General features: G+C 51.8%; 2 protein-coding genes across 2 annotated transcripts; one reads left to right on the top strand and one right to left on the bottom strand.

Annotated features, from left to right (window-relative positions):
• Positions 1–1,547: 1,547 nt before the first annotated feature.
• Positions 1,548–10,391, bottom strand: QPCTL (glutaminyl-peptide cyclotransferase like). The gene is made up of 8 exons (XM_044922210.1): positions 10,173–10,391; positions 9,554–9,697; positions 8,488–8,769; positions 6,938–7,090; positions 6,752–6,851; positions 6,114–6,230; positions 2,230–4,061; positions 1,548–2,012 (listed from the first exon to the last, which is right to left on the bottom strand). The coding sequence occupies exons 1-7, from the start codon at positions 10,380–10,382 to the stop codon at positions 3,916–3,918; spliced, it is 1,152 nt and encodes a 383-aa protein (XP_044778145.1). The 5' UTR covers positions 10,383–10,391; the 3' UTR covers positions 1,548–2,012; positions 2,230–3,915.
• Positions 10,392–11,112: 721 nt separating this feature from the next.
• Positions 11,113–16,978, top strand: SNRPD2 (small nuclear ribonucleoprotein D2 polypeptide). The gene is made up of 3 exons (XM_021681163.1): positions 11,113–11,200; positions 12,635–12,814; positions 16,712–16,978. Coding segments are annotated over exons 1-3 (357 nt in total). The 5' UTR covers positions 11,113–11,198; the 3' UTR covers positions 16,887–16,978.
• Positions 16,979–17,270: the final 292 nt, after the last annotated feature.

The raw sequence follows: 17,270 nt of genomic DNA on the forward strand, positions 1-17,270 counted from the left end.
AATAAGAGCTCTACAAGCTCAGGTAAGGATGATGGTCCAGAAGACTGCAGAGATGTTCTAAATACTGAGGGGGGCACAAGACCAAAGGAGAGAAGAAAGTGGCCCCTGAGACTGCAGACACAGGCTGGCCCTCAGCTCAAGTTTGTGGCATCATCCATGTGTTCGGGGTACTTCTGAGCTGAGCTGTCTGGCAGGAACAAAGATAAATCCTCCGGGGTAAAGAACTGTCATCTAGAATCCCCGCAAATGATTTTCAGACAATGAGCAGCCCACGGTCAAGTCACCCAACATGCGTGGAAATAAAGCACCACGAACAAGAACCAGAAGAGACAACAGAGCAAAAGCAGACTCACGGGGGCTTTGGACGGTGAACCCGCTCACGGATTAGAATACGGGTCTCCCCAACTTTCCGAAAGCTCAAATTACACCACTTTGCATTTTACAAAAGATCTGCCTTAGTACGATAACGGCTTTTTTCAAAAAAGTGAAAATCCTCTTTGGATCTCTTTCTGTTAGTGATAACAGGTACTAAGGTAGGTCTTTTTTTTTTTTTTTTTTTTAAGATTTTGTTTGTTTGAGCAGGGAGAGAGGCAGGCAGAGGGAGAAGCAGGCTCCTTGCTGAGCAAGGAGCACGATGTGGAACTCGATCCCAGGACTCTGGGATCATGACCTGAACTAAAGGCAGACGCTTTACCAACCTAAGGTAGGTCTTTTGTGAAGGTGCAGTGGCGGGACACAAACTTTTGGAAAGTGGGGGATACTCTGTGCTTACGGCTTATGAAAGGTTCCGCAGGATCACTCTGCTTTCAGCGAGCAGGGCAAATGTGTAGAAGAGCTTGGAAATCTCTGCAGGCAGCCCAGAACTAAGTAATGGCCTAGCAGATGGGAAAGGGAGAAAGCCCCGGACACAAGAACCCAAAGTAAAAACTCAGTGGCTGGGCTCAACAGCAAATCAGGCACAAGTGAAAAAAAAGATTGAACTAGAGCTAGGTCCAAAAAGTAGCACAGAGGCAGAAACAAAAAAAAATGAAAAAAATGTTAATGGAAGATAGAGTGAGAATATCTATAACACATTCAGTTGACCTTCTAGAATCAGAAGAGACAATGGTGCAAAGATAATATTTTAAGACAGGATGGTTGTGAATTCCAGACTGATGAGTGACACCGATAAGCCCAATGCATTGTAAGCAGGATGAATTTTATTTTTTTTCTTGCAATTTGTTTTTTTAAGATTTTTATTTATTTATTTGACAGCGAGAGAGGGAACACAAGCAGGGGGAGTGGGAGAGGGAGAAGCGGGCTTCCCGCTGAGCAGGGAGCCCGATGCGGGGCTCGATCCCAGGACCCTGGGATCATGACCTGAGCCGAAGGCAGACACTTAACGACTGAGCCACCCAGGCGCCCCAAAGCAGGATGAATTTTAAAGAAAAGTGCACCTAGACACATGATCTGCAGCTATTGATTTCTCCGAAGCTGTTTCAGGTGAAAAATGAGAATCCTGACAGTCCTCCAAAAAGATCGATTTGTGAGACGTCAGCACCTAGAGTGCTCAGGCGTTGTGCTTGTCAGATAAACCTAGGGGGCCCATCAGAGTGTGAAGTTTGGGGGACAGACGGGAGCTGGGGAAAACATCCCGCCAAGCAGCAGCCTCCTCTGTGAGATGGGCTAACGATCCCTGCCCCAGATTCCAGAGGGAAAGTGGGCATCAGGCCCCCTTGCCCAGTGCCTGGTGTGCAGTACTCAAGCGGGAGGTCTTTCAGGGACCCATCGAGAGCCTGGGGCGTAACAGCACATGGCTCCCGGTCTCTGAACACAGAAATGATGGTGTCACCTACTTTTGGGGTGGCTGTGAGTTGAAGGGGAGATGGGGTGCTCTCACGTGCCTGGCACTGTGCCTGCCACACAAGAAATGAACAAACAGGAGCCGTCCCTGTGGTTGGGGAGCCTTGCCGCCCTGGCTGTTGAGGTCTGTCAATTTCCGGTTCTGAACGCGGGACTCATGCCACCTCCACCTCTTTTTTTTTTTTTTTAAGATTTTATTTATTTATTTGAGAGAGAATGAGATAGAGAGAGAGCATGAGAGGGGGAGGGTCAGAGGGAGAAGCAGACTCCCTGCCGAGCAGGGAGCCCGATGCGGGACTCGATCCCGGGACTCCAGGATCATGACCTGAGCCGAAGGCAGTCGCTTAACCAACTGAGCCACCCAGGCGCCCCCACCTCCACCTCCACCTCTTAAAGGTCGTTAGTCTCCCCCCTCCCCCACCAACGCTGCTCGCTCTAGCTTGTAGTCATTTAAGCCTCAGGAGGCGCTACTCGCTGCCAACCATCTGTTGGTCCAGCACAGGTGATCTCTGGGAGATGGGACATGAGGTTAGGAGTTGCAGCTGGGGGGGAGCACATGGCTCTGTAAACACCCGGGTCATAACCCTCAGCCCTCGCCCTCCTCCTTTGCAAAAGGGGAACGGAAATTGTACCCTCCTCAGGACTTGGTCGGAGACTATGAGCTGATATGTGTCAAGTGCACACAGTAGGGGCCCAATACATGTCAGCTACAGTGGAAAACTACAAACGAGGACCTTCTGTTTATCCTCCCTCGTTTGAGATCCTGAGCTTCAGCCTCTGAATGAAGACTCAAGAGAGTCTTCTCCAGCCCCAAGCTGGCTTGGAAGGCCAGTGCTCACCTTTGTACACTCTCCATCCTCGCCTGGCCTCCCCCCTGCCTACCAGGACTCCATCGAAGTCACAAAACCGGCAGGCACGGAACCCAGCAGAGGTCTCCCTTTGTAGGCGCCCCCTATTTTATGGGTTTGGTGTTTTTTTTTTTGAGAAGGTTTGCTAAGCCGCAGGGAACGCACCACACTGTATCCTTAAGGACAGCAGGTCCCCAACTTCGCTGATCGGGAGACTCCCTCAGGTGCTCATTACAGAGTCCCAGCCCCTCCCTGGAGTTCTGATTCAGCAGGTCTGGGGTAGAACCTGGGAGTCTGCATTTTTTAATAAGCACCCCCTCTTGAGTCTGAACCGTAGCTGGGTTGGGAAGTACTTCCTCAAGCCATCACTTAGACTTGCGGTGACACCCACCATCTCACACTCCTCTACCCACAAGTGAAAGGGAAGGGATTGTTTGGTAGAACTCATTGGCAGTGACTCCGTCTTACTCATTCCTCCCACAAATACACTCCAACTGTCAAAACCCAGCATTTCCCAAGGTGTCTTCTGAGGTACCCTCGTTCAGGAGCTCCCCAATTTAGGGGTTCCACGTTGAAATACTTTGGGGAAACAACACTGCATTCTGCCTTACTCTTCAAAGTTCACATTGTGCAATGAAGAAACTCACTTAATTTCTCACCCCGCATCTTAGATCCCCTTTTTCATGCAACATCTAGTTAGGCTAATTCTGTAGAATATGTTTCACAGAAACACTGGTTCATTGCCCTTGGGTCTGGCCGACTCGAGTTCCCAAATATTGGCTTCCACCTCCTCTGTTCCTGCTTCTAAGCACATCCCCTGTGGATCCCATACAGCAATCCATGGACCTAAAAACATAAGCCACAGAGAATTCATTTGGGGGGGTGGTGTTGCTGGTCCAGATGCCAGTCCAAGGTGTGCCGACTATAAAACTGAGAACAGCCTTTGGCCCCCGCAAATCTTCAGACCAAGTGCTTCCTCCAGGACGGGGTCCAAGCTCTTATTTCTTCGGCTGCCACCCCCACAGTCTTCTCGTCTCTTCCATGTCTTTAAAGAGTGGCAGCCTGAGATAGTCAAAGGAAAGAGGGTCTTCCAATCATAGCGCAAGTAGAATCCATACCAAAGAAAAGGATAAGCCAGCATACCCCGGGGAAGCCTGGCCTGAGCTGGTTCCATGTGTCCTTGGCATGTCCTGGCCAGGCACTTCTTCAGAGTCAGCCACGGAGGCTAGAGCCCCAGATATTCAGCCAGGAACACGGCGAGGATGCGGCTCAGGTTGTGTACCGTGGGGGGGTGCAGGTTGGCCTCAGAGTCATGGGGTGTGTGCCAGACGTCGGGGAAGGGCATGGAGATGAGGTGGAGCACCGGGACCCCTGGCAGGAGAGAGGGGAAGCTCGGTCAGGCCGATGGCTGACCCAGAAGCCCAGCCCTGGGCCTGGGGAAACCTGCCTCACCCCACCCAGAAGATACTCTGTCCTAGCACTTGAAGAACTCTGAATGATGATTTTAAGCATGTGAGGGCAACATGTTAGTTTAAATATATACATACAGAACATCTATTGTTCTCACACACAAACTAGAGAAACTCAAAACCTAATGGATTATGCAAAGGCCAGAAGAAGGGAAAGATGTCTTTGACCTCATATTGCCAGGTTTATTATTAGGTTCTTTTTCTCTTTATTGATAGCTTGCACTTTTTTTTCCCAAAGATTTTATTTATTTATTTGACAGAGAGAGAGAGCGTGCACAAGCAGGGGGCGAAGCAGAGGCAGAGGGAGAAGCAGACTCCCCACTGAGCAAGGAGCTCCATGTGGGGCTCCATGCCAGGATCCTGGGATCATGACCCGAGCAGAAGGCAAACACTTCACCAACTGAGCCACCGAGGTGCCCCATAGCTTGCATCTTTAAAAAAAATTTTTTTTAAAGTCATCTCTATGCCCAATGTGGGGCTCAAACCCACTACCCCAAGATCAAGAGTCGGATGCTCTACCAACTAAGCCAGCCAGGCGCCCTTCTGGTCCAGGCCCTCAGCTAAGGCCACACACACCATTTTACCCTTACAGTAATCCTTTACAATAATCCTATATTTACCCCTATTTTATAGAGGAGGACGCCGAGGCACAGAGGCAGGCAGAGTGATTTGCCTAAGGTCCTGCCTCAAGTAAACAGCACAGTGAGAATTTGAAGCTGGGCCACCTGTCTTCCAAGTCTGTGTTCCTAATCCCTGCATTACGATGGGTTCCCATCCTCCGAGCGCTTCCCTCTGTGTTTGTCAAGATTCGCTAAATATCTGTCCCCTCCCCACACTGGACAGGACCCAGGCAGGTTATGGGCCATCACAGTATCCCGGACACCCAGCCCAGGACCTGCGTTGGGAAATAATCACTGAAAGAATCACTAAAGGCACTGTCAGGAATGGCATATTTATGGAGTGAGTAAATTAGAGAGTAAAAACTTTAAAAGCAGTTTTTAGCACTTAATATAATATGCCATGCACTGCATGAGAAGGCATTTTACCTAATCTCATTCAATCCTCCCAACCCTGTGATTACGAATATACACAAACAGGTGTGTTCATATGTATGTATGTGTCTTTTCGTTTTCCAGAAGAAATGCAGGAGACAGGCTCAGAGAGCCTGAGTAATCTGCCTTTGGTCGACCAATGGTAAGTGGTAGACACTAGAACCCAAGCCTGTCCGATTCTTTCTTTCTTTTTTTTTTAAGATTTTATTTATTTATTTGAGAGAGAGAGAGGGAGAGGGAGCACAAGCTGGAGGGGAGAGGCAGAGGGAGAAGCAGACTCCCCACTGAGCAGGGAGCCCGATGCGGGGCTCGATCCCAGGACCCCGGGATCATGACTTGAGCCGAAGGCAGACGCTTAACCAACTGAGCTATGCAGGCGCCCCAGCCTGTCCGATTCTAAAACCTATGTTCTGAACCCCTCTACCAGATGTCTTCAGCCCTGGCTGTGCGACAGAATCATCTGGGAGTTTTGTAAAAATAATGCAGAGACCCAAGATTGTGGTTCAGTGAAACGAAAAATGCCTGAAATGCAACTGGGCATTTTTCGAAGCTCCTCTGGTGATTCTGCGGGACTCCCAGGGCCTTGAAAGACAAGTACTGGAATCTGATCACTGAGGCACCAACAGTACTAGCTAACGTTCTCTGGAGGCTTACTGTGTGCCAGGCACTATGCAAGTAACGTCTTTACTATAAGAGCTCATTCAGTCCCCTCAACAACTCTGAGATAGGGGCTCTTAGTGTTCCCATTCTACAGATGAGAAAGTTGAGGCACAAAGAAGTTCAGCAACTTGCCACCAGTCCCCGACCCTAGGAAGGGGCCAGGGCCAGGTCCCACCTGTCCTCCCTTGGACGCCGTGAGCCCCCTCCCCGCCCCCCCTCCCCACCCCCAGCCCAGGAAGTACCTCGGTGGAGGAAGGGGATGTGGTCATCTTCCACAGAGCCAGGGGGCTCCCCAGGCTGGAAGTACATCACTTCCTGGGGATGAGACTGTAGCAGATTCATGCGGTGCAGGCGCTTCTCTGGAGGTGGTGGGGATTAGAGAGCAAGGGTCAGCCCCCTCAGGGTCAAAGTTTCTCCTGCACACAGATCAGGGCAGGGCAGGGGGCCTGGGGATAAAGAACTAATCTTTACATCCCCACAAGGATGTAATTAGCTAGCCCTTTCCACAGGCTCACTGTGTTCCCAGTCTCCTCTATTCCCTCTGAGCCTAGGAGGTAGATACCCCTATTATTGTTACTATTGTGCCCATTTTACAGATAGGAAATGGAGGCTCAGAGAGATGAAGCCATTTGCCCAGGTTCACCCAGCTGGGAAGAGGCAGAGCCCAAATTCAAAGCCAGGGCTACTGGACCCCAGAGACTATGTGGAATCACTGCACTTGACTGCTGTGGGATCTTTGTGTGTTTCTGCCCTAATGCCTTAGAGAGAGAGTAGGGAGGTGGAGGGCAGGCTGGATGACCCCTCAGAGAACAGGGACCCACCCCACCAGGCTTTCCCTCCTACATCCCAGGCTGGTGCCTGCCCCCACCTTCACCCTTACCGATGGTCCGCAGCCGATGGAACCAGCGGGCCGTGTGAGGGAAATGACTGTAGAAGTTCGGATTAGGGGCGCCCAGGAGATCAAGAAGCATGAAGAGCTCCTAGGGAGAGAGGCCAGGTGGGATCTCGCCAACCTTGCGTTGCCCTCTCCCTCCCTCGCCGGAACCCAGTGGGGCCCTGCTCTTACGATAGCCTGGATCCTGGTGGGGCCTGGGCTGTGGGGTGCAGACTCCATGAGCTGGGCCAGGTGCCGGGAGCCATAGAGGGAGTCCTGGGGCCCCCACTCCTTCAGTGCCTCTTCACCGTCCAAGAAGAGCAGCTGCAGAGTCACTGGGGCTTCCTGTGGGAGCCGGGGGTCAGGGCCGGCTTGGTTCCAGCCCTCGGCCTCAACCCATCCACATTTCCTGCCCGCCTGCACTGCTGAATAGCGCAAACTAGGTCTCCTCACTTGTAGAGGGTGGGCCAGAAGTGCAGACTCTGAGCCAGACCGCCTGGGTTCAAATCCTGGCTCGGCCACTTTGTAGCCGGGCAGTTACGGGTAAGTTACTAACTTCTCAAGGCATCAGATGACAAAATGGGGTTAATAACAATTCTAATCATATGGTAGGATGCGAATCCAGGTCCTGGAATAGCACCTGGTATACAGTAACTAAGAAGGGGCAGCTCTGATTATTACTGTTATTCTTTAGGTTCCTTTAGCAGAAGGGACAGACCCACAAACGAATCATTATGCAGTGAACTGCACTTGGACGAATGCTTCCAAGAACTCTGGGGTTCTAAAAGAGCATGGGAAGGGAGTTGGGGATAACCTGGCCTGCAGAGCATGTTGGGTCTGCTGGGAAGGGACGTTTGCACGGAGGTGAGTGGGAGCTGGCCTGGCAAAATGGGGCAGCAGGGAGAATGTTCCCAGGCAAGAACCAATATGGCCAAGGGTTGGCACCAGAGCCAGAGAGCTTTGTGAAGAGGCCCGAGGGATGAGCAGATACCAGGGACTTGGGCTTTATTACAGGGGGTTTGAGCCATGGAAGGGGCCTGAGCAAGGGAGAAGCAGGAGGGGATTTGTGCTTTCTTTCATTTATACATTCCACACATTTCTCTTGACATCCTAATTTACACCAGGTAATCTTGTGGGCCCAGGGAATACAGCAGAAAACAAAAGCAGCCAAATCCCTGCCTATAGGGAGCTTGTTCTAGCTGGGGAGACAGACAAACACATCTACATAAAGCACCAGAAATGCTTGGGATAGTGACAGGGAGCTCTTTCAGGGTGGCTGGGAAACCATCTCTGAGGGGGTGACATCGGAGTGGACACTTGAATGAAGGGTGGGAGCCAGCCAGGAAGGTATCTGCAAAAAGCACATTCTAGCCAGAGCAAACGGCAGGTGCAAATGCTCTCAGGCGGGAGTGAGCCTTGTGAGTCTGAGGAACGCTGAGGAGGTGGGTGGCTAGAGTGGAGTGAGGAGGGACAGGGGTGGGAGAGGAGACTTGAGAGGTAACAGGGCACAACTCAGAGGCCCCTATAAGGACTCTCGCTTATGCCTGCAATGGGGTAGGAGCTCTGGGAGGGCTTTGGGCGGAGGAGAGACAGGATCGGACATTCAGGGGAGGAGGGAAAGATCCCTGTGACTGCGTGTGTGGAACGGAGGCAGGAAGATAAGTCCAGGGAAGGGAAGGGAAGGGGGGTTTAGACGAGGGTCGAGGCAGCCCCAGACTCCCACCCCTCCACCCACTCCTCACCTGCTTTTTGGCTCTACTCAACTCCCTGTCGAGGGCCTGGGCCAGCTCTAGGAGCAGGGCACAAGGCACAGCCGAATCTGTGGCCCCCACAAAGGGAGTCGAACCAGATGGGAAGAGCTTGGAGTCATAATGGCAGGCAAGGGTGAGGTGACGGGCAGCCCCTGGGTCCAACGTGGCCACCACGTTGCCGAAGTCCAGTGGCCCCAGGGGTGTCGAGGCCGTGAAGGGGTCCAGTTCCACATGCCAGCCTGCAGTCAGGGTCCGCAGTGTAGCCTCCAGAAACTAGTGGCAGGAGAGAGGTGGGAGGGTGGGTGGGGACTGGGGAGGAGGTTGGGAGAAGGGCCATGTGACCTGAGCCATGCAGAGCAGTCGGGCTGACTCATAATCCCCACTTTGGTTTAAATCATTCCCTTGACACGCTTTTGCTGAGGGCCTACTGAGTGCCAGGTGTGTCGTGACCCCGCCTCTCGATGCCAAGACTAATCCCAGCTCACTCATCGATAGCACTCATTGTGTGCCAAGCCCTGTTCTAGGAACCCTGTAGGAATAGGCACTGTCGATGGCTCCATTTCATAGATGAGGAAACTGAGGCACAGAGAGGTTAAGGAACTAATCCAGGGTCACACTCCAAGTGGCTGAGGTGGGATCTGAACTCAGGGGGTAAGTCTTCAAATGACTGGATGCTTTCTGGGAAGCGATATAGAGATGTCATTGTGCCAGCTCTGGAACCAATCTGAAATTTGGGTTGAAACCCTAGGTATACCATTTTTTAGCTGTGGGATTCAGGCAAAATGCCTAACTGCTCCGGTCCTCAATTTCCATCTGCATAGTGAGGATTACATCACTGCTCACCTCATAGAGCTGTTGCCTAGCACACAGTAAGCTTTTGGGGGGAGTATGAAGGGCAATACAGCCTAGTGGTTACCAACGTGGGATTCTAGATTCAGATTAGCTCGAGTCAGAGCCCCAGTTCTGCTTTTTAGCTGCTTGGGGTATCTTGGGCAGAATGCCTATTTCCTATTCCCTGGCAGGCTGCGGGTCAGGGGTTGGAGGTGGGGCCCTTTACCTTTCTGACTTGGAGATTGCCAGGGCTGCCCGGGGTCCGCACAACCAGCAGGGGGCGCAGATAAGTGTTCCAGAGACGATGTGGGTCCAGTTGCCCCACCACCCTCCGCAGCCGAGCTTCGGGGAGGCTTCCGATCAACCGGCCCTTGGGAGGGGGTAGGATAGGGAAGAGAAGAGCCGAGTGTGAGAGCAACCCCCATTCCGACCCTAACCCAGACGCAATCGCCCCTAAGAAACCCCGGTTCTTCTTCCTAATTCGAGCCTCCAGCCGAGGGACTCAGGAAAAGTCCCTCTAAGCCCATCAGCTCCAGCCCACCCCAATCCTGATGGGGAAATCAAGGCCGAGACAGAGGAAGGACTCTTCCAAATAGCTGACTTTCAGATTGGAACCCAGAACTCCCAAGTCTTACTACTCCAGACCCTTCCTCTTAGGGAGAACCACCTATTGCAGAACAAGCCCGAAGCCTCAGTTCGTTAGCAACGAGCATGCGCTCTAACGATGGAGACCGCAGCACCTGCGGCTAGAGCCATACGATACAGCCACGTCAACCTGAGACCTCAGGGAAGGCGAGGCGGGGAATGAGGGCTCCCGCGGTGCCCGTGGCCCTGCCCGGCCTCACCCGCAGCTCACGGCCCCGTGGCAGCTCCTCAGTCTGGCGGTGCCAGGCGCTCCAGATGGTGTAGAACGCCGAGGCCACGGCCAGGGACAGCAGAAGCAGGGGCAAGAAGTGCGCCCGCGGGAGCAGGCGGCGCTTGGGCGGTGAGGGTGGCTCCAAGAGGCCACGTTCCCCGAGCCGCAGCCGGGACCGCCCGCGGCCCCCGGAAGGCATGGCAGCTTCGCCCAGAAACCGGTCCCGGACCGCGGACAGTTTAGGCCCAGCCAAATCCCACCCCATGGAATCACCGGACCAATGAACAATAAGAGAGGCTGCACCATCCCACCCTTCCTCGATCAGTAAAGCCAATGGGGACTCTCGTTCCGAGAACACGCCTTCTTGTCTCCCTGGGGCTTTTAGGGTTGGTTCCCCTGAGGGTTGCACAACCCCCAAAAGGGAGCGCGAAAGGGGTAGGCTCCGCCTTAGCGGAGGAAAGGAAGCCAGTGAGAAATGTTTGATCGTGGAAAACATTGGACCTAGGCACAGGTCCACGCCTCTCCCGTGTAAAGGCAAAGGATTGGTTACTCGGAGTCGGAAAGATCAATAGACACGTAATAGAACAGACCCTGAAGGAAAAGGGGCGGTGTCCGTCCCTGAACCGAGGAGCCGATTGGCTTCGCGGAGGCCGCGCCCCCGAAGGCAGGGCCGGCGGGCATTTGGAATGGGGTGTCCTTTCCCTCTTTCAGCCTGTGCCGCTCTACAACGAAATGATTTGAGTCGAATCCGTTTTCTTCTTCTCTCCATAATCGTGAATATCTGCCCCGTATGGTCCTGAAAGACCTTGAACTACTACGCAATGCTTCTACCCCACCTCTGCGCTGGGCTGGGCGGGTCGCTATGGTAACAGGCCACGCCCCCACAGGTTGGGCTTGCGCAGGCGCCGACGGAAGTGGGCCGCAGGAAACGGAAGTCCCGCCTGTCGCTCTGTCTTCAGAAGCGGCAGCAACGCGGAGGAGACGGCGCTGATCTGGGACCGCAGGCACTATCACCATGTGAGGCCGGGCTAGGCTTTGGCGGCGGGAGTGGTGTTGAGGGCGTAAATGTGGCCGCTTACCGGTGGTGCGCAGAGGCGGGGCGAGGGCAGAGATTGTAGGGGTAAAGTACTCATCTTTCCCCTGACGAGTTTGAGGACGGGCATGGGGCCTTTGACGGGTCCTGAGTTCGAGTGAGAAGGCAGTTTTACCAGTTAATGGGCTGGGATTTCCCAGATAAATAGTCTTACTGAAATGGATTTTAAGGGGAAGGAAAGAACCTGGGAAAGGGGAATGCGGAGTTTTAGAAATAACGGTTTGAGGTACGGGACTTATCCAGACCATTTGAGCTGGAGACGGTTGGCTTTCCACCTCATTCGCGACTTTTTCGGCTCACGAGTCATCGAAATGATTTTCCTGATTTATGTATTCACTCAGCAAGTATTTATTTATTGCTCCCGTATGGGGCACTGCTTTAGACACGTGGGATACATCAGTGAATACCACCCCCGCCCCATAAGAAAAAAAAACTCCCCTGCTGCAGCTTATGGGGTGGGAAAAGGCAGGCAATGAATACACTGATAATAAACATGTAAAACATAATGTTAGGTGACCAGAGCTGTGAGTAAGGAAACAATAGACCAGGGTAAAAACAATGGGGAATGTCAGTTTTGAGAGAGAGTAACTTAATAACCAGTGCAGGACACACTGAGAAGGCAACAGTTGAGCAAAGACCTGAAGAGCGGGAGAACCACAAAGATAACTGGGGAGGTATCCAGACAGAGAGAAAGCAAATGGAGAGGCCCAAGGTGAAAGTTTGCCTAATATCTTAAAGGACCACCTAGGAGGCCACTGGCTGGAACAGAGGGATGGACAGATGCAGGGCATTGTAAAAACTTTGGATTTTACTTTTTACACAGAGATGGGAGCCATGGGAGGGTTTTAGAGCATGAGAAGATATGACTTAGGTTTGATACAACCTCTGGGACTCCTCTGGAGAATAGACCCGTCGGGGAGCATGGGCAGAGGCAGGGAGACAAATAAGCCTCTTAGGAGAGAGGTGATGGGGGTTTAGGCCATGGTAAGAAATGGTGAGATTCTGGGTATATTTTAGAGGCAGATGACAGGATTTGCTGACAGATGGAATGCAGGATGTGAGAGAGAGGAGTCAAGTTGGTATCAGAATTTTTGCTCAAGGAACTAGAAGGATGGAGATGAGGAAGGCTGTGGATGGAGTAGGTTGGGGTGGTTGGGAGATCTGGAGCTCAACTGAGGATGTGTAAGGTTGGAAACATCTATTAAGCATCCAAGTGGTGATGCCAAGCGAGAGGGCCTGAGCAGGAGGGTGGATGTGTTGGGGAAGGGTTGGGGAGACACCCAAGTGCAAGGCCATGTGACCACGCACGCTCCAGCGCTGGGCCCTCTCACCTGTGGGTTCCATGCTTGCCCACTCAGGAGCCTCCTCAACAAGCCCAAGAGTGAGATGACCCCAGAGGAGCTGCAGAAGCGGGAAGAAGAAGAGTTCAACACAGGTCCGCTCTCTGTGCTCACGCAGTCAGTCAAGAACAACACCCAGGTGCTCATCAACTGCCGCAACAACAAGAAGCTCCTGGGCCGCGTGAAGGCCTTCGACAGGTGAGTGCCTGGGTCCTGGAAGGTGTTCTCTCCAAGCCTGGAGATGTGGTCTTAGCTCCAGTGTGAGGAGCTTGAATACAAAGTTTTCAGAGTCCTGGGGCATAAGCGCCTTCAGACCTCAAGGTGTGACAGTATCTTGTGGTCCCTCCAGCTGTGCAGTACAGTAGTGCTGGGCATGTACTTGGGAGCCAGGCTTCCTGGATTCATTTTCCAGCTCTGCCTCTTAGCAGCCAGGCGACCTTCAGCAGGTAACTTTATCTCTTCCATACAGTGGCACTAGTTCTGGTGGTTGCTGAGATTCAGTGACTTAATACATTTGACGTGTAATAAAGTCATTAGAAGTACAGCATCTGGCACACAGGAAGCTCTTAATCAGTTTTTGCAGTTACAACATAGAGTACCCATGCCCAGTACTTTTTTTTAGGCTCCAGAGACACAGCAGTGACTAAAACAAAGATGGGTCCTATACTTAAGAGAGCTTATGCCGTAGGTAGGGAAGCTGACAGCAAGCATATAAATAACTTGTCATAAGAAATGTAAAGCCAAGGGCACCTGGGTGACTCAGTTGGTGGGCATCTGCTTTCGATCCTGGGGTCCTGGGATTGAGCCCCACGTCAGGTTCTCTGCTCAGTGGGGAGTCTGCTTCTCCCTCTGCCCAGACCCAGTTCGTGCTCTCTCTTGCTCGCTCTCTATCTTGAGTGAATAAAATCTTTAAAAAAAAAAAAAGGAAAGAAAAGCCAAGTAGGAGTATGGAGTGCTGGGAAGGAGGTGCTGTCCTAAACTGGAATGCAAGAGGCCCCATAGGAAGAGGCAATGATGAACAGACCTAAATACGATGAAGGAGCAAGCTAGGGTCCGAGTGTTTTGGCCAGAGGGAACAGCAAGTGGTTATTCCTCTCTGGGCCTCAGTTTCCTTGTCTGCAAAACGGGCGTCATGAAAATACCCCTCGTAGGGCTCCTGGGTGGCTCAGTCGTTAAGCCTCTGCCTTTGGCTCAGGTCATGATCCCAGGGTCCTGGGATCGAGTCCCACATTGGGCTCCCTGCTCTGCCGGAAGCCCGCTTCTCCCTCTCCCACTCCCCCTGCTTGTGTTCCTGCTCTCACTATCTCTCTGTCAAATAAATAAATAAAATCTTAAAAAAAAAAAAAAAAGAAAATACCCCTCGTAGGACAGTTGTGAGGGTTAAGTATTTCTGTAGGAAGAGTACTTGGCTCAGTAGCTAAGATGATAAATGCTCAGTAAACATATAACCTGCAGCCTTCAGTTAGCATTTGGGAAATAGTGTGGCGAAGCGTAAGTCTACGATGTTTTTGCCACAAGCTGTTATGTGACCAGGAATAAGTCTTTGCACTCTGAGGCTCAGTTTCTTCTCAAGAATGAGAACGAGAACAGGAAGTGCCGAGCCCACGGAGGCAGATAGACCTGGATTTGAACACGGGATCTGCCACTTCCAAAATGTCATCCCACTGTACCCGGTGTCCTGCTCTGGAAGCTGGAGGTGACACCAGTGTTTACCTCCTGGGGGTGAGATGCAGTGAGGATTGCTGGCTTCGTGCTTAGGAGAGGGGCGTGGGCACTTAGTAAGAGCACAGTTAAGTGGTGGTTTATTCGTGTGTGTGTGTGTGTGTGTGTATACACATTTTTTGTAAGATTTATTGTATTTAATTTGGGGAGGAGGGGCAGAGGGAGAGAGAGCTTCAAGCCACTCTGCACTGAGCACGGAGCTGGAGGCGGGGCTCGATCTCATGATCTGAGATCATGACCCAAGCTGAAACCAAGAGTCAGCCGCTCAACCAACTGCGCCACCCAGGCGCCCCCCCGCCACACACACACACACTCTTTTTTAGGGTGATTCTTTCCTTTTCCGCTAGCTGCTGCTTCTTGCCCCCACATCAGCCTCCCACCTCTCCACCCTACCCAGCCTCCCACCCTAATATGTATCCTGCCACATTTGACTCTCACACATATCCAGGGGCTCCTCTGTGGTGTTAGCTAACAGCTTTTTTGAGGTCTAACTGACATGTCATCATATCATAAATTTAATTTTTATTTATTTATTTATTTTTTTTTTAAAAGATTTTATTTATTTATTTGAGAGAGAGAGAGAATTAGAGAGAGCACATGAGAGGGGGGAGGGTCAGAGGGAGAAGCACACTCCCCGCCGAGCAGGGAGCCCGATGCGGGACTCGATCCAGGGACTCCAGGATCATGACCTGAGCCGAAGGCAGTCGCTTAACCAACTGAGCCACCCAGGCGCCCCATAAATTTAATTTTTTTTTAAAGATTTTATTTATTTATTTGACAGAGACACAGTGAGAGAGGGAACACAAGCAGGGGGAATGGGAGAGGGAGAAGCAGGCCTCCCGCGGAGCAGGGAGCCCAATGCGGGGCTCGATCCCAGGACCCTGGGATCATGACCTGAGCCAAAGGCAGACGTTTACCGACTGGGCCACCCAGGTGCCCCAATTTAATTGTTTTTAAGATTGAATCTTTCATGTGCTGCTCTTCTGCATTTTGTTTTTCACAGTGTGTCAGTGGTCTGAGAACATCCCTGCAGGTCCGCTAAAGCATTCTTAACCCCCTTACTTACTGTGTTAATTATGTTACTTTCTTGGGTGAGCAGTGCATGCAATTGAGACAAAATTCAAAAGAAAAAAAAGCACCCAATGAAGAGCAAGTCTTTGCTCCCTGCCCACCAGTGGCCCTCCCCAGGAATCCCTCTATGGCGAATTCCTTAGGTCTGTCTCCTTACGTGACATCAGACCAACAGACGGAGGAGGGTGCTTTTCTTTATTTTTAAATCACTGCTAAGGGCACATCACACAGTTTTAGACCTCGGCTTTTTCACTTAACAGTATATCTTGGAAATGTTTCTATACTGGTACGCTACTTTTTTTTTTTTTTAATTTATTTTTCTCTGAATTGCTAATGTATTCACAGGATTCCAAAAACAGTAATAGCAGTCTGATGAAAACTTTCCATCCAGCCTGTCCCCAGTCTACCCAGGTCACCCCACCGCCCCCTGTCTCTGCATGTCTTCCAGGATTCTGTATTGTACAAGCAAGTGGGGGGTATCGATGCTTCTCCTACCCGCCTTCTTCCCCTCAAGAGAATCACTTTCCTCGAATACTTGGCATTTGTCACTCAATAGCTTCTTGTGGATATTACTCCATAGCAAGGCACAGAGCTTCCCTGCTCTTAACTATTTTCTGTTTTTCTTGCCACTCGGTAACATTTCCTTCTATCCTTCTGTCCCTTCGCCTGGCTTTAATTTTTCTTCATAGCAGGTAATGTAATCTGACAAGTGTTTCAGGTCAGTCTGTTGACTTGCTTAGCATTCTTCTCTCTAGAATGCAGACCCCATCAGGGCAGGGTTATCCTCTGTTTGCTTCTTTGCTGTATTCATTGCAAGTGCTTGTGGAGTGAGTTAATCTATCCTGTCCTCACATGCGTCCACCTGGCACCCTGAGGAGACAGGGACCAAGCAGGACTGTAGTGGAGGCGTCGTGTACCCGCATAGGCCCCAGGGGCCTCTGGTTCCGCAGAGAGAAGCAGCTCCCCCGCTGATGCCTTCAGAAGTACTTGGAATTAAGAAACACAAGCAGACGCATTTTGCTTACCTTTACCTTGGACCAGGGCCCTGTTCTAAGTCTTTACAAGAATGCTGTGTTGATTGAGCTTCACAGCAGCCCTATGGGGGCACTGGGAATGGCTCCATTTTAGAGAGCAGGACATTGGGGCCCAGAGGGGTGAAGTTCTTTGCCCAAGCCTCAACCTGAGGACTGGCGGAGGTGCTATGGGAGCCCCAGCTGTCCTGGTCCTGGGTCTGTGGGTGCTGCTGGAAGAGGGGCGGACGGAAGGCTCCCCCCTCACTCCCGGTGCCTCCCCCCGCCCCAGGCACTGCAACATGGTGCTGGAGAATGTGAAGGAGATGTGGACCGAGGTCCCCAAGAGCGGCAAGGGCAAGAAGAAGTCCAAGCCAGTCAACAAGGACCGCTACATCTCCAAGATGTTCCTGCGTGGGGACTCGGTCATCGTGGTCCTGCGGAACCCGCTCATCGCCGGCAAGTAGGGGCCTCCTTTCCACCATCAGAATTCCCGCCCTCATCCTGCGAAGACCTGCTCTTTGTAATGGGAATAATAAAGTCCTGTGTTTTTTCTACTGGCATCTGTCTGTTCCCAGAGCCTTGCGAGCAGGGCAGACTTGGGGAAGGGAGGCAGCTGGGTGTGGGGCCGGGTGCTGGGGTCAGGACCTCTCTGCCCCTCCCAGGCCTTACATTCCCCATCTGTGAAGCGAATGGGGTGGATACAGAGAGCTCCCTTTCCTTTCCTAATCTTTTCTAGCTTCTCTTCATCACTGTGTCTCTCTCTTGCATCTCTCTCTCTTCCCTCCCTCTGTCCCTCTCTCCCTAAGTTGAGGTCTAGCTCAGAACTTCTTGCAGTCTTTTTCTCCATT

This window comes from Neomonachus schauinslandi, chromosome 16, assembly GCF_002201575.2.
Source record: "Neomonachus schauinslandi chromosome 16, ASM220157v2, whole genome shotgun sequence".
NCBI classification, from domain to species: Eukaryota; Metazoa; Chordata; class Mammalia; order Carnivora; family Phocidae; genus Neomonachus; species Neomonachus schauinslandi.

What these genes read in the sequence shown, in the direction of transcription:
- SNRPD2 (XM_021681163.1), top strand. An exon ending in CGCGTGAAGGCCTTCGACAG is followed by an intron (nt 12,815 to 16,711) that starts GTGAGTGCCTGG and finishes CCCCCGCCCCAG; the next exon opens with GCACTGCAACATGGTGCTGG.
- QPCTL (XM_044922210.1), bottom strand. Translation starts at nt 10,382, where the DNA reads ATGCCTTCCGGGGGCCGCGGGCGGTCCCGGCTGCGGCTCGGGGAACGT. An exon ending in GCAATCTCCAAGTCAGAAAG is followed by an intron (nt 8,770 to 9,553) that starts GTAAAGGGCCCC and finishes TCCTGCCACTAG; the next exon opens with TTTCTGGAGGCTACACTGCG. An exon ending in CATCCCCTTCCTCCACCGAG is followed by an intron (nt 4,062 to 6,113) that starts GTACTTCCTGGG and finishes CTCTCCTGCCAG; the next exon opens with GGGTCCCGGTGCTCCACCTC.